Raw genomic sequence first — 15344 nt, 5'->3', positions numbered from 1 at the left:
TAAAAGATGCTTTTATTTTTGATTTAATACGTGAATAAACCATAAAAATCAAGATTTTGTTTACAAAAGGGTAATGCATGGTTTCGCAGGCAAAATTTTTCAAAAGGAAAAAGAGGAAAGACCAAAGTCCAAAGAAATATTGGCAGTGATTCTGATAGCCTGAGCAGCACCACCAGGTACGGTTGGAATGCCATTTTTTTTTTTGGCAGTATAAAGTAGACAGAATGAAATTATATTCACAGAAACTTTTTAAAGCATTACGTGAGACTGTGAGAGCGTATCCACTCGAAGCCCAACAATGGCTTCACAATCATGAAAAAGGGTGGATTTCCATGCATCGAGCTGTGGGATAAAACCAAAGTCTACCCTTTCCCCCCCACCCTGTAGCCGATGCTCTTGCTGCCCTGCCTCCTCATTTCTTTAATTATAAAAAATTTAAACAGCTAGTCAACCAAATCACCATTTCAACCAGTAGGTCCTCTTCGTTGAAACCTAAGCCTATAGACAAAAGTTTATGCGACTCAATTTGATCTTCAGACAGCAGCCTGATATGGAAATTCTAAGAAATAATTAGATGCTTTGATGGCCCCCTTTTCTTTGTATTGCTCTTAAGTACCTTTGGGCACCCACTAATTTGCAGAACAGTAACCATTGTCCCCACAATCGCACCACAGCATAAATTAAAGCTTTTCCGAAAAGGAAAACAAAAGTGTATAGGAAGATAAAAGTTGACACTTGAAATTGCACAGAGCGCAGGGAACAAAGGGCATGAACTTTTTTTTTTTTAGCACAGCTTGGATTCAGGTCTTAAACTAAAGGGATGGAAAGTTATTTTTCTGCTGCCAACGTCAAAATTTTGTGATGTGATAACCAGTTTTCTCATTGCCTTTTGCATATGGTTTTGTACATTGGTGTTTGAGTGACAGGTTCTATGCATCATCCTACCTTATGGGAAATTAAAGAACCTATAACTTAGCCATGATATGAGTACTAAGTTGAATTTGTTTATTAAAAGAGGAAATGGGCAAGAATTCCAATCTTTTCCCTTAAAACGTCAAGTATTTCTTTACAACTTTTTGATGGGACCCGGTTCCGATTTCATCCGCATACATGCCATGCTGTTCATTGCTGCTTATCCGATTAGAATCTGGCGGATTTATCATATAATATATCACACCAGTTTGAGAGTAGTTCCCTTGTATACTTTAGATCAACCAAGCACGACAATGCACTTCGTCAAGCCAATCCACCCTTGTTACTCATCCGCTGCACATTTTCCTGAAGCACAGCCTCCGGGCACTCTAGTCCACTAGTGCGATCCACGGCACCAAGCCATATGCTACCCGAGTTGTCATTCACACACTTGGTTACGCCAATCCTTTGATGGATTCAGCCTCGTCCACTACTCCCCCGCATCTAGTAATCATGGTGGCACCAAAGCCATGATCTCAGCATGCTTTGAAATGAAATCGACATGCATAACATTCAATTGAGAATGCATTGGTAACACAATCATTTAATGTCATTAATTTTTGCCTTAGTGAGAATTACACTACAGTTTAGTTTGGTCACCGTTTTGCCATACGACAAAGTTGGGTATGGTTCCATTTAATTACAGCTACCGACAAAGTTGGGTATACTGTGGTAATTAAATATTTGTTGACAGAAGTCAATGGCATTGCATCTGCCATTGAACCTCACACCAAACTGATCTGTTGATGTGAGCTTTACCCACCATCTACCTCCAAGTTATTACATTTTGTGTTGAGTTGGCAAAGTTAAAGAACAAATATTCATAGAACTCTAATCAGGTAAGTAAGGTTTGATGTATACAAATAACAGTTCAGTGTTACTTACTTACACAGTTGTTAAATTGCTACTAGAAATGGTAGGAGCAGTACTAGATTTTAGCAAAAGAATAATCTTAAATTTTTCATTGTCCAATGATTCAATCATGGCTCTGACAGTAGCTCAGTATGACAACTGGGTATGTACCTCGAGAGGCTACTGGGACGTTGAGGGAACAAAGTCAATATCAGTCTGCAATCTTCTCCGAGGGGATCTGGCCTGATATGTGATTTTCTTTTGTATTTTGAAATTTTAATTGTAATAAAATTAATTGGATATGGTTGGGGGTGGATATAAAGCAATAAATGGTGGCTCTGTGTGTGTGTGTGCTGGTGTCATAATACGCTTATGTACATGTAATAAGTATGTGTGGGAGTTTGTTCTCTGCTTTAAATATTAATGCTGGGAACAGCCGGAGCCGGTGAGTTTCCTTTGTTTAATGCTACTAGTAAACATAAAAGTTATACTAATCAGAGAAAAGGCAAACACAAACTTGCACATGGAGAAAGAAAGAAAAATCCCATGGTCACAACACAAGGTTTAAGGAGCGGAGGTTGTGGGAGTGATGAGTGCGACGTATCAGTCGACAAAAGGGAAGATTTTTAGAGATATTATTTCTTTATTTGCCTAGGCCAAGTGGCATATGTGTTTTTCTGGGTTTTCTTTCTATCCTTTTTGTTTATTTCTAAGATGGAATGGCTGTGTAGTTCAATCAATTGGAAAGCAGCTGCAGACGAGAAAAAGCAAGTCATGTTATAATATGGTAGAAGATTGACCTATCCATGGTTTACCTTTTAATCTCATTTTTTAAACATGTTTGACAGCCTGAGAGTCAAAAAGGAATTTGGGTTTCAACTTTGAAGCTTTTTCTACAGGGAGCGGGGAGAGTACCTAGGATTCCACACTTAGTGCTGTAATTGTAGGACCATTGATTTGGAAAACTTGGGAGTTGGCTCCTTTCCATCACACTCCTTTGCTTTGCTGGATATATAATTTGCCTCTCATCAATGTTGTGAAAACATTGCAGTCGTCAGATATTTTGTTTTACAAACCAAATAAGACAGGAACAAGCAGAATGGTATAATGAACACCAAGGGTCCATTCCAGGAAATTTGGTGAATGATGGTGCACTGGTGTTGAGTTATTGGATTAGCTATAACGATACCATCCAATCAAATATGCTTCAAGAGGAAACAAAGTCCATAAATACTTAATGAAGAAGAGACTTGAGAGTTTCGGGTGATGATCAGTAGCTAGGCTTAAGCTAGCTAAAGAATTGAGTTACTGCTACTATTCAATTTCCGTCCTCCTTTAATTAAAACAAAAGCACTTATTGCTCATCTCATGGTTTTCTAGGTGTCATTTTTCTCATAAATGAAAAGCAGATCGAGAGGGGCAATTCACTTAGGACTCAATTTCCAATTGATGGTGGAAGATTTGCCAATACATTTAGAGCGTGCTATCTTTGTTAATCAGTAGTTTCTAAGATTTACTCAGTGTCACTTTCATTTTTTTCTCATACCATGGCTGTTAGAATCTGTCTTGACTCTTGAATATGGTTTCTCAGCAGCCATAAATTGTCACAGTTTGCAATCGTTCTTTCATAGATCACATTTTTTTTCTTTTTACTGAAAGAATGCCCGAAATTAGAATTGTTCTTTCATAGTTATGTTCGGGTCGACATGCCGTATTTCTTCAAATTTGTCCGTGGCTTATCCACATATCGGCAATAGGGTGAATACAACTATATATGGAGGTTTTAGTTGCTGTAACTTTTGACGTGTGCTTAAAACCGTTCTCTCTCCGTGCCTTCAGTTAGTTCAGTTCAATCTCCCATGGGTAAAAAAACTTGCCTGCTCAGCCCCTCCAGGGTCTAAATGGGTGCTGACAGATGGCCAGACCCCTATCCGCCTTCTAAAAGATGAAACGGTTGGGATCATAAAGTTGTAGCAAAGCCCATGTTTTCCCACAAACAAAGCTGCCATATTTGCTATAGTTTTGTCATTATTTGGTCAGATAATGAGTCTAAGACCAATAAGCCCCTTACTTAAGCCAAACCCTTTTTTCTTTCAGTTTCAGAGAGAGGGAGAGAGAGAGTTGGTGTAGTATCGTGGTGAGTTTCATCAGAAACGAGGGGTGGAGAAGGGTGGGGGCTAGTGGAGGGTGAGATGAGGGAACGCAAGAAAAGACTGAAGGGAGAGGTGGGTTTTTTCACCAGAATCGAGGGAAGAGAAGCATAACCATGATGATGAACCTTTGATCCTTCTAAATATGCCCTCCCTATAGAGGAATGAACCATCCAATCTGATTATATTTATCAGTCTTTTGGAGTCTGAAACCGTCTCTTCTTCTCTCTCTTTTATTTAATTACACCAGGCCTCCCCCTCCCCTCTCTCCCTTTATTTACTGTTCTTCCTTCATTGCATCTTTAATAGGAGAACCCATCTGCCTGTACTCCAATCTTCTGCTTCTCTATCGTCATTAAACACACTCTCTCTCTCCCTCCGCGTGTGCGTGTTTTGCGTGTCTATCCACAAGGACCGTTTTTGTGCTTTCATGGGGGTTTAGCAAAGGGCTTCTTACAGAGTTTATTGGCATTCTGTCCACCTCCCATCACAGAAATTCCCTTTCTTTTCCCCTCTCTTTCATGGAGGTGGGCATACTGCCAACTGGGCTCTGTTGGCTTCTCTTTGTAAAACCCTTGTGATGCATTTCTTCCAGCTATTCTGTTCCTTTGATAAGGATCCAGGTAAATAGCATGCATATTCTTATGATTATCTTCATTCAAACATTTCTTCATTTTCTTTCTTTCTATGCTATTTTTCCTGTGATGAAAGAATGATCATGTTGTGGCAGCTTCTGATCCCTCTGGTTATCTACTAGCTAGCCTAGATAACCTGAACTTTACTATGTTATCTTGCAAAAGGATTTAAAAAATTAAGGAGAAGAAAAATTTTCTATCGGTTTGGTACTTTCGTCATTCTTCTGCTGCTTGCAGGGTTTGATTGTCAGCAGTTTTGTACTGAGGTCTGAGGGGTTGAGCAACGTGATACACTTATCTGGTCATATCCTAGATCTCCTTTGAGGCTTTGACTGCTAATTGAGAACCTAGCTTTTTATCTTATTTTCTCCACTTATTTTTCTCCTTTCTAGTCATCAAAACAGTAGTTGAACTAGAATGCTTTCTGCACTTTCTTTCTTTTGCAGTGCTACCTTCTGTTTCATCTAGGGTTTTATCAGCCTCTTTGTTCTTGTATGCATCTGGGTCAGCACAGATCCTTGATTGAAACCATTTGTTAAGATAGGAGGATCTGTGAACCCCCTTTCAAAACAAGAGGGAGGAAATTGCACAATCCTAAAAGAACAAAAACCCAATGACAGAAACAAGAAGATTTTGTCAGAGTTCATGAGACTCAAATGATGACTCCATTGACAGGTTTTGAATTAAAACTTTTTTTTTTGTTTCTTGAACCAACTTTGTCTGATACTGTATTGTATGTAATCATGTTGATTATCTTATTACAATCAAAGCAAAAGATTTTTATGTTCATGGCCTCACGCATGATTGCCACCAATTTCACAATGTCAGTCATTTATTTACTACACTTAACCATTTAATCTGTAGGGCAGCCCTTGTACTTAATGAAACGTTTCTACACTCTCCCAAACCCCATTATACGTAGCCTCATGATTGAAAGACTGACAATACTATTATTTAAATTGTTATAAAGCAAAACCAAAAAAAAAATAACATCCCTTAGGCCTTTCCCTCCACTGGGTGTAGGTAAAACATCTAATCATGCAATTCAACTGGACTGCCTTCACTTTTCATTTGTTTTCCTCATTCTCTCCTTCCATGTCTGAACTCTGATGAAATTGTTGAGCTTCCTTTATTTGTGATAGTTTCATAAGGTCTATTCTCTTTAACTGGTTTCCATGAGCATTCGGGGATCAGTCTGAACAGGGAGAATATTGGTCAAGGGGAGCCGTGCTGCGGGGCTTCACCATGGTGGCTCGTGCCCTGGCATATCATTGTTGATTTTGGAGGTTAATGGGGTGGAGCCGGTGACCATCGGACCTACTACATGCTGCTCATGGTTGCTTTAGTCAATGTTGTAAGAATTTTGGTCAATGGTACGACTCAAATCAAAGATGGTTAATGATACTCATAATCAATGGGGACCATTGCTGGTGTTTTTCGGTTTTTTATTTTTTTTGTCCCCCGTAGCTTTTTCTCTTGTTTTAGGTTTGGGACTGATTCCCTGCCAAAAAAAAAAAAAGAGTTGGCTTAGAGAGGTATTTTCTTCCCCAGCATAGTCTTCTTTTCCTTCATTTGGTTCTTTTATGGGCCGTGAACCAAGTGGCAATGATATCTTCACTCTCTTATGGAGTTAATATCATATGTCTCTTTCTCTCAAAAAAAGAATAATAACAATAAATATAAAAAGAAGTGTTATGTTTAAAAGAATACAGATATATCTACAGAAATTACTACTAGTTTATGTTCATATTTATATAACTGTTTTTCTAAAAACATAAGATAAGATTTAAAAGATACCAATTTGCCCTCCCTTATTTTTTGACACATGAATTATGAATATTTTTAATATTGCTTTGTGTTGGAGAAATGCATATGGGGCATGAAATAAACTGTATGATTTATAAGATCACATACCCAAAAACACAGCAGAAAACAAAGTGTCTTGTCTGGGCCACGCAGGTTCAATGGTGGAGACGCTGCTGTGCGGGCCATTTGAGTGTGGGCTGTTCAGCGGCTTGTATAGCCCACAGCCTCTTGTCTCTAAGACTGGGCCTTAGTCGATCCGTTCTATTAAGAGACATCCAACGGTTTTTCTTTCGTCTTTTTCCAATTTTGGAACTCAAATTGAGATGGCGAGAAATTTCCACGTTGTTCAAAAATAATGTTTAGGCATAAGTTGATAGCAAAGATAATAGTTTTCTACTCTTTTTTAACTTTTTTTGAGAGTATATTTGGAAAAAGAGTGACGGAGAGGGGAGTCAGGGCATGGACTTTATCTCAACCTGGAAGCCAAGTTTTGGTTGTTTGTGATACTGCTTTACGCTACCAACAGAAAAGAAATACTAATAGTTGCTGAAACAGAGGTAACTCTTTAAAGAAATCCAGCTAACCAAATGAAAAATCTCTACTTTGTGTGTCTAATCATAAGGAATTTACACAAGATTCAATCTGATTGTGTCCGTTGCCCGCCAGAACCACAAATCAGCTTTCAGCTGTATGCGATGGAATCAGCTATCTCAATCTTAATCCAGAAGTACTACCAGAGTCTTGTGAGGTTTTCAGGTTGGTGATGCAGGAGGACATTCCTTCCGCTTGTCAAAACGCTAGCCTTTCTAGTGAGCCATCCAGAGGGTATCTAAGATTGCCATTATGTAAAGGGCGGTAAATCCTCCTATCAGGGCTTTCACCTATGTCATCTGAAGTGTAGGATGCTCTCATCGCGCATGGAGTCCCAGAAGGAGCATGTTCAAATAAGAAAGGACTGGGTTATACCCGCCTTTGTGTCGGAAGAGCACCAACAAATCGCCCCTGGTCATACAGAGACATTGACTCTGCTGCTGCACGTTGTTTTGTGGCATCGTCCACATATAGCAGATCATCAATCCTTGCCGTTATGTTGAAAGCTAGGCTTTCAATGACTCTAGAGTAGCTCTCAAGAATTGATTGTCCTACATCCTACAACAAAGAAGAAATTCATTCTATCCTCTTTACCTTTAGCATATTACAGCACTTCAGCAAAAGAAAGAAAAAAAAAGAATAAAGAAGAAAAAAAAAATGAGAATACAAGTTCAATTGATATTCAAACAGATAGCTGTTTTTCCTACTTCTGGATAAATATTAAATCATGTGACATGTTGGAGAACAGAGACACACGTTATTGATGGAAACAAGTGCACCAGAATTATAGTAAAGGTTTTCGATACTAATTCATGCTAAGAGGAAGTACCTTGTTATAGTAAAGTTTTCGATACTAATTCAAGCTAAGAGGAAGTACCTTGTTATATTGTATCTTGCTCATGTCCAAAGAAGTCTGTGGAAGGCCTGGAAACCGTAGCCTTAAGTTCTGTAAGGAGGTCTCTGCCCGCTGAGTTAGAACCTTACTCTTTTCTATGTCAACAACAAAGCCCTTGACCTTTCCACCCCATGATGCCTTTCCAACCTTTGCACGAAGTGAACGCCTTTTTAAGTATTTCTGTTTCCAAATGTGTACAGAAGCCTCAATCCTATTGGCTATTTCCAGAGTAGTGTACTCTGACGACAGGTCTAAGTAATCAAGAAGACACTCAGGGGAGAACCGGTCAGCAGTTAAGTAACGATACATGACCTCCCCCAAACAATCTTTCCCACACTGGAAGCAAGCAAAAAACAATTCAAAAGAATTATTAGGGACACTAATACTAAATGGGAAGAACAATGGAAACAAAGAGATGCATGAGCAATAATATGCTTCCTGAAAATAATCAGTCAAACTGCATAGTGAATCAATAATTGTGAGAAATACAGAAGCTCAGATCCAAATGACACTTTCTATTCACTGAACCAAAGGACCATTCTTTCAGCAAAAACATAAATGCATGAAAATTAGACACAATTGGTCTCATGGATTCCCCATTTGATAACCATTTTCATCTCACTACAACTTATCTCATGCCACATGGAACAATTCTGTATACTATACAGCGCAGTCTCCATACCTTGGGCAGGCTGTCCAGGTAAGCACTTGGGATTTCCATCTCAGCCAACGCGCTGCTGTTTATTGCCATAGCAGCCTTAAGGATCTGGTTTGTACATTCCCTACACTGCTGCAATCTCTTCCTTGTATCTTCAGATAAACCAGTAGGGGGAACCTTAGGAAATGGGAGCCAACACTTCTCTTCCTGTCTAACAGAAGGCCTCCCAGATGACAAAGATGAAGGAAATGCTTCAATTTCATCCGTATCAGCAATGACTATCCCACGATCAGCATAATGAAACTCAGAATCATGAAAGCCATCAAGAATGCTAAGCAGCATTGCATCAAGTTTCTTGAGCGCTGGAAGGTTTACGTATAGATCTGAGCGTGGCCGGGCCACCATAACTTCAAAGGTTCCCCCAGCAGGAAACTCCTGCAATGATGGTTTAAGCTCCACTATGTAATCACTTACACACAGAAGCCAGTTCATCTCTCTACGCCACATCAACTTCCTTTGCGGTGATAGTGGCTCTAACTTCCATAGTTCCCCGAACACAGAGGCTGCAAAAACTTACCAAATTGATTCGGATTTCTACCTCTTATTTGTGATGAATCAAACAAACTAAAACTAAAATGAGATGCAGATGCAAGAACTAACCAGAAAGATTTGTAATGGCATTTGAGATGGCAAGGGCAGTACAAACTCCTTTCCTTCCACCTGACATATCTTCTCCAAGCAAAAGCTTAGCAAACCTTTCCTTAATTTTTTCTACTTCTGCAATAACATCAAATCCAAAGAAATTAAAACATAGATGAATAACACAGTCAACTAAGTCTCTGGAGAAGATCGTTTCAGTTTATTTAGCCTTTGCACGGTTCAAAACTCCCCTTGTACCAGAAAAGGAAAGAAACAAGAAAACGTGCAAAAGAGTAGAATTCTAGCCTTACATTTTCCCCTATTTTGCGCCGCTGGTTTGGTTTTAAGTTAAAACGAGATAATCATTGGAAAAGTATGCAACCAAGCAGAGCTTTAAGATCAGAGTAAGTAAAAGATCTAGAAAACGTCAGTAACTAAGTACGGTTAGCAAATGCAGCAAAATATTTAACTCAAAGTCTTCAGTCTTCACCGTTTTAAACTAAAATTTCCTCCAAACTTTTCAACGCAGCAACGAATTCGAACCTCAATTTAGTCCTTACTAAAAAGATCAGAAGCAAAAGTTGTAGTGAACTCACCGGACGTGTCGGCCTCGGGTACCTCCGCCTTCTTCGCAGGAATGACCACGTGTCTACCACCGACAACCGGTAACATCACGGGAACGCGCGCAGTAAAACTAGAACCATCAACGAACTCCGGTCCTGCGAGCGACGAAGTGGTCAAAGAAGTCGAACCGCCTTCTTGGTCAAAATGACGACACGAAGAAAACCCGCTCGAGCTCTCCGATTCGCTGACGTCGGCGCTCAAACTGTAACTCTCGAACTGCTCGCTTATTTGATCGAAACCTTCCTCAGACGAAACGCTCGCCATTCTTCAAGATCAAATGCTCAGCAAACTTCCAACGTTTTTATCAAATTCTTGCCAGCATTACAGGACCGTACGGTTTTCGTTCGGTTGACTAAATGTTTTCCGTACGGAAGAGGAAAATAGAACTAAAAATGAGAAAGCAAAACTAAAGCTTCAAAGGGAACAATGATCTGCCTCTCTTATTTCGCTTTCACTGTTTCAAACTTAGTTTGTGGCGTGTGAAAACCAGTCCCCTTCATGGAAGACTCTGGTGGGCTCCCTTTTTAATTGGGAGGTGATCTGAACGCCCTACGTTGGTTCATGGAGCGTGACCAGCACGCTCCGGTTTCTGCCGAAAGATTCCAATGAAGGATTTGGAGATGTTTACTCCACGCGCTGAGATATTACGAGTTGCGCGGTTTAATTACGAGATCGGCTTAGGCTGGGGTGGTAAATGTGGTGGTTTTATCATTATGGATCCCACCATTTTTGTTCCTCGTCTTGAATGCAAGGCATTTGTTCTTTTCCTTTCGTAAGCTTATAATTCATCCTTGCTGGATTTAATTTGATATTAACCCACTTTGTTTGAGATTTAATTGTCATTCTTATATTAATATATTTTATATTAAATTTTGAAATTTCTATAATATAAATATTTAATATTTTTAATATTAAAAACTAAAAAAAATATGAAAAATAATTTTGTAAGGCAAATAAAATAAAAATATTATATTTTTAAAAATAGAATGAAAATGAAATGAAAAGATGATTACTTAATAAAGTCTCCATTAATTAGGGAATTGTCACATCTACTCCAATCATGTTTAGCTGGGACTAAACATAATTGAAAAGAACAGATGGCACCTAGCATTAACAACATTTATAAATGGAACTAACACTTTATAGCACTAACATCTCCTATTTCCCATCCATCAATCCCTTGCAAACCATGGAATGCGCCTATTTTGCTTCACCAATGGCAAGAGTATGTAATCATCACGAGTTTATCTTATCTCTTTTACATATAGACGAGAGGGATCACATTTTAATCTATGTTTACCTTAATTCTAATCTATCTTATTAAATCTGATGTGAGTGAATATTTGAATTTAATACCTTTTATTACAGGCTTATGTTTATAATATAAAAAAAATATACTAAAAAATAAATCTTTATTTATGAATTTAAAATTTATTATATTTTATTAACAGAAAACACGTAATATAATTATTAACTTACAATAAAATAAATAAATAACTTCATTCTCGTGATCATTCATTATTCAAATGTAAATTGAATTTGATAAAAGCATGTCCCTTATTTTATATTTAAAAAATTTAAATAATTATATATATATATATGAAAACAATGAAAAATGAATTGTCTTGTTTACTACTAAACGAAAACTAATATCTAATTCATTTATTGAAAACATGCCACACTCTTATTTGTAAAAACCTTAAAAAGTTTTTTTTTGGTTATAAATAAAAAATAAAATTTTGATAGCAAATTCTAATGTTTAGCTTATTGCAAAACCTTCATTTGTTGTCAATTAAACCCGTTCTAATTCCTTCTCCAATTTTAATTTTTTGGCCAATCTTTCTTCACAGGTAAACGAATGTACTAGTTATATTCTAACTTTATGTGCTAAAAGGGGAAAAACGTATCCTTTTTGTTGTTCTTTCCACCAAAATGAACATTTTAAAAGATTTTGTTAGCGAAAATTTTTAAAAGCACTAATTAAAATTATCATAATAAATAAAATTTATATTTGATGCATTGTATATTTTCATTTAATCATACCCGGTCATTTCATAAAGATATATTTTTTTAATTTTTAAATTTATTTATTAAAACATTGATTACATCAAATATAAATTTCATTAACAAATACATATACTTTCATTTAAATTAAAAATGACATTTAAACAAAAATAATATTTTAACTGATCTTGAAAAGAAAAGAAAATCATATCCAAACCATAAAAAAAGACAAAACCAAACTCTTTTGAACTGAAGGCTGAGACAAGTTACTCAACCCCAGAATCTTGTCACGTTTTAACAGAAAAATAATTCGTCCAAAGCATGTGGTTGCTAATCATCAGGAAGCCTGGGCAAACTGTCTAGAAGTCAGATAACATTTTAAATTATAAAATAATTTTTGGTCAATTTTTAATTTCTATGAATTCATAATCATATGAACGAGCTTCAGATGTTAGTTTCGTTTTATGTAAGAGTGTGTAAATGCAAACCCAATCGAATTAAAGTAAGTTCATTTTCTTTGATTTGATTAGTTTAGTTTTTTGAGTAATTCAGTTATTAAAATTAATTAAATTAAGAATTTTTTTAATTGAATTAATTAAACTTAAATAAAAATATAATAAAGTTTTCGTATAAAAAATAAATGATAAACTATTTATTATTTATATTTTTAATTATTTATTATTTATATAAGATCTTTTTTATTTATTTTAGTTGTTTATCATAATTTTTAATAGTTTTGTAATATCAATTTGTAAAAAAGTACAACACAAATAAAAAAAATTTATCAAGTTCGATTTTTAAAAACTAAATCGAATTAACTGAATTAAATCGATTTTGATTAATTCAATTATTCATGAAATTATATTTGATTTTAGTTATTTTTAAACATGAAGTCGGTTGATAGATATTCAAAATTAACCTAAACCTAATCTTTTGTTCTACCCTAGTCTTGCATATATATATATATATATATATAAATTATAAAGTTTTGAAAACATTTGTCGTGAAAATGGAAAGACAGACAAATCCAAATGTTAGTTGGCAGTTATTAGTATAACTTAAAAGGACAGGATTCCCAGAAAAAAATAAAAAAAAAAGGAACTTTCTCTGATGAATAAATCAGAGCTCAAAATTCCAAAAATATGGCAACATGTTAGAGCCAGAATGGCGACACCTCAAGGACGTAATATCCCCAAAACACCCACTATGAAGAACATTGTCCCTAATGAAACGGCTTAAGATGACTTCATCTATTACACACTCCGGTTTAAGCGCCCGCCCTATATAAATTTGTCTGTAGGCCAAGGCAACCTAGGATAATAAATTCTTCTGAGTTATCGTTTGAAGTTTTCACCGTCAGTTTCTGCCTGGTTCAAGCTCTGTATCCATGGGTTCTCTCTGCGTCCCAGAGGAGCCCTTTGGCCCTTTGCAGTATCCCAATGCTCGCAGGGACGAGTCTGTGGTTGATGATTATCATGGCGTCAAGGTGGCTGATCCCTATAGATGGTAATCGAAATTCACATTGCCTCAAATCTCTTTTGTTTGATAGGTAAGAAATGTTTTTTCTCTGGTTTTGATTTTAAGTGTAATTTTCTTTTTCTTTGTGATAATTACGTCTAGGCTTGAAGATCCTGACGCTGAAGAAACAAAGGAGTTTGTGCAGAAACAGGTTGCTCTGACAGAATCAGTGCTTGTAGAGTGCGAAACTAGGGGTAAACTTCGCAAGAAAATCACAGAGCTCTTTGATCATCCACGCTACACCGTGCCGTTTAAGCGAGGGAATAAATATTTTTACTTCCACAACACCGGGCTCCAAGCACAAAACGTCCTTTACATGCAGGTCTGTCAGAAGTACCACTTTTTTAATGCTCAGTAGCAAATTCATGCAAAAACTTTTTTTTTTGTTGTTGATTTTTTATCCCCGCAACTGGTTTCAGGATGGTTTGGATGGAAAACCAGAGGTCTTGCTTGACCCTAACACCCTTAGTGAGGATGGAACGGTGTCGTTGAAGGCCTTGTCCGTCAGTGAGGATGCCAAGTACTTGGCTTACGGGCTTAGCTCGAGTGGAAGTGATTGGGTGACGATTAACGTAATGCGAGTTGAGGATAAAACAGGGGAACCTGATACTTTAGCATGGGTGAGTTGTTGTGGTTTGATGCATGAACTATGGGAAGAGTCTTTTGATCAGTATCGGCTCACAGAAGTATTCTTCTGCTTTTGTTACAGATTAAGTTTTCGGATATCAGCTGGACACATGATAGCAAAGGGTTTTTCTATAGCCGCTATCCAGTGCCCAAGTAAGTAGTACTCAATTACTGAAAATTTGTGTGTTCAGCTTTAAGGGAATTATCTCTCTATCCTCTGGTTTTGTCAGTTGTAGACTAATTCATGATCTTGTCATGGTTTCTCATATATTGAAAGAATTTCATCTTCATAGATATTCAAGAAACTATGTCTTTTTCCATTCATGATCAACTTTTCTTTTTGGAAAAAAAAAAGTTTTCACGTGCTGTAGCACAAGTATCTTTATTAAACTACGTACTAATTCTATTTTTTATGATTCAGAGATGGAGAAAACCATGATGCTGGTATAGAAACTAGTGTTAACGTTCATCACGAGTTGTGCTATCATTTTCTTGGTACAAATCAATCTGAAGACATTCTATGCTGGAGAGATCCTGAAAATCCTAAGCACATGTTTACTGGAAGTGTGACGGATGATGGGAAGGTAATTTGATCTTTAAGCATGCATCTATGTAGGTCCAATTTGATTTCATCTCAATGTCTGAGGTGAAATTTTCTACTATTGAATGCTATCCTGCAGTATCTTCTCTTGTTCATTGACGAAGGTTGTGGCCCTGTCAATAAACTGTACTACTGCAACATGTCTGCACTTCCTGAAGGTCTGGAAGGTTTCAGGGTACGAAATGGCCCGCTCCCGTTTGTTAAGTTGATAGATCAATTCGACGCACAGTATCTTGCCGTTGCCAATGATGATTCCTTGTTTACTTTCTTGACAAACAAAGATGCTCCGAAATATAAAATAGTCCGAGTTGATCTCAAGGAACCGAGTTGGTGGATTGATGTTGTTCCAGAGGATGAAAAAGATGTTCTGGAATCAGCATGCGCAGTAAACGGCAATCAGATGATTGTGAGTTATATGAGCGACGTGAAGTATGTGCTCCATGTAAGGAATTTGAAAACAGGTTCCATGCTGCATAAGTTGCCCATTGACATCGGAACTGTTTATGGGATTTCTGCTCGTCGTGAAGACAGCACGGTTTTAATCGGTTTTACTAGCTTTCTCACTCCTGGTATTATATACCAATGCAACTTAGGGATTGAGTCTCCAGAAATGAAGATATTTCGTGAAATTAGTGTGCCTGGATTCGATCGCTCAGAGTTCAAAATCAATCAGGTGATTACTGGCTTGTAGCTGCTCTGTTTTAGTTTGGTGACCATCTTGCTAACTTGGTTGTTCTGCATGGGTATGTTATCTTCTTGTTATTTTTATTCA

General features: G+C 37.1%; 2 protein-coding genes and 1 long non-coding RNA gene across 3 annotated transcripts in view; 2 read left to right on the top strand and 1 right to left on the bottom strand.

Annotated features, from left to right (window-relative positions):
- The first annotated feature begins 4231 nt into the window (after positions 1–4231).
- LOC110416718 (uncharacterized) lies at positions 4232–6345 on the top strand. Its single transcript, XR_002445242.2, has 2 exons — positions 4232–4597; positions 5056–6345. It is a non-coding gene; the product is annotated as an uncharacterized LOC110416718 (long non-coding RNA).
- A 595-nt stretch (positions 6346–6940) lies between these two features.
- On the bottom strand, positions 6941–10271 carry LOC110417073 (rop guanine nucleotide exchange factor 1-like). Its single transcript, XM_021429269.1, has 5 exons — positions 9795–10271; positions 9220–9336; positions 8584–9122; positions 7884–8237; positions 6941–7564 (listed from the first exon to the last, which is right to left on the bottom strand). The coding sequence occupies exons 1-5, from the start codon at positions 10084–10086 to the stop codon at positions 7376–7378; spliced, it is 1491 nt and encodes a 496-aa protein (XP_021284944.1). The 5' UTR covers positions 10087–10271; the 3' UTR covers positions 6941–7375.
- Positions 10272–13170: 2899 nt separating this feature from the next.
- Positions 13171–15344, top strand: part of LOC110416533 (uncharacterized) — a 5676-nt gene continuing 3502 nt past the window's right edge. Inside the window, exons 1-6 of the mRNA XM_021428538.1 lie at positions 13171–13332; positions 13447–13666; positions 13764–13964; positions 14054–14124; positions 14393–14555; positions 14652–15245. Coding sequence (XP_021284213.1) covers positions 13214–13332; positions 13447–13666; positions 13764–13964; positions 14054–14124; positions 14393–14555; positions 14652–15245 — 1368 coding nt within the window. The 5' untranslated portion in view covers positions 13171–13213. The remainder of the gene's footprint in view (positions 13333–13446; positions 13667–13763; positions 13965–14053; positions 14125–14392; positions 14556–14651; positions 15246–15344) is intronic.

This window comes from Theobroma umbraticum, unplaced genomic scaffold (assembly GCF_002168275.2).
Source record: "Theobroma umbraticum cultivar Fairchild unplaced genomic scaffold, ASM216827v3 scaffold_51.0, whole genome shotgun sequence".
Lineage (NCBI taxonomy): Eukaryota > Viridiplantae > Streptophyta > Magnoliopsida > Malvales > Malvaceae > Theobroma > Theobroma umbraticum.
Note: the sequence above shows the minus strand (reverse complement) of the source record. Positions and strands in the feature narration are given on the sequence as shown.

Bases quoted from the DNA above. Each gene is read 5' to 3' on its own strand.
- LOC110417073 (XM_021429269.1), bottom strand. From the start codon at position 10,086: ATGGCGAGCGTTTCGTCTGAGGAAGGTTTCGATCAAATAAGCGAGCAG. The intron at 9,337-9,794 runs GTGAGTTCACTA...ATGTTATTGCAG, and splicing joins ACCCGAGGCCGACACGTCCG to AAGTAGAAAAAATTAAGGAA. The intron at 8,238-8,583 runs GTATGGAGACTG...GCTTGCTTCCAG, and splicing joins ACCTGGACAGCCTGCCCAAG to TGTGGGAAAGATTGTTTGGG.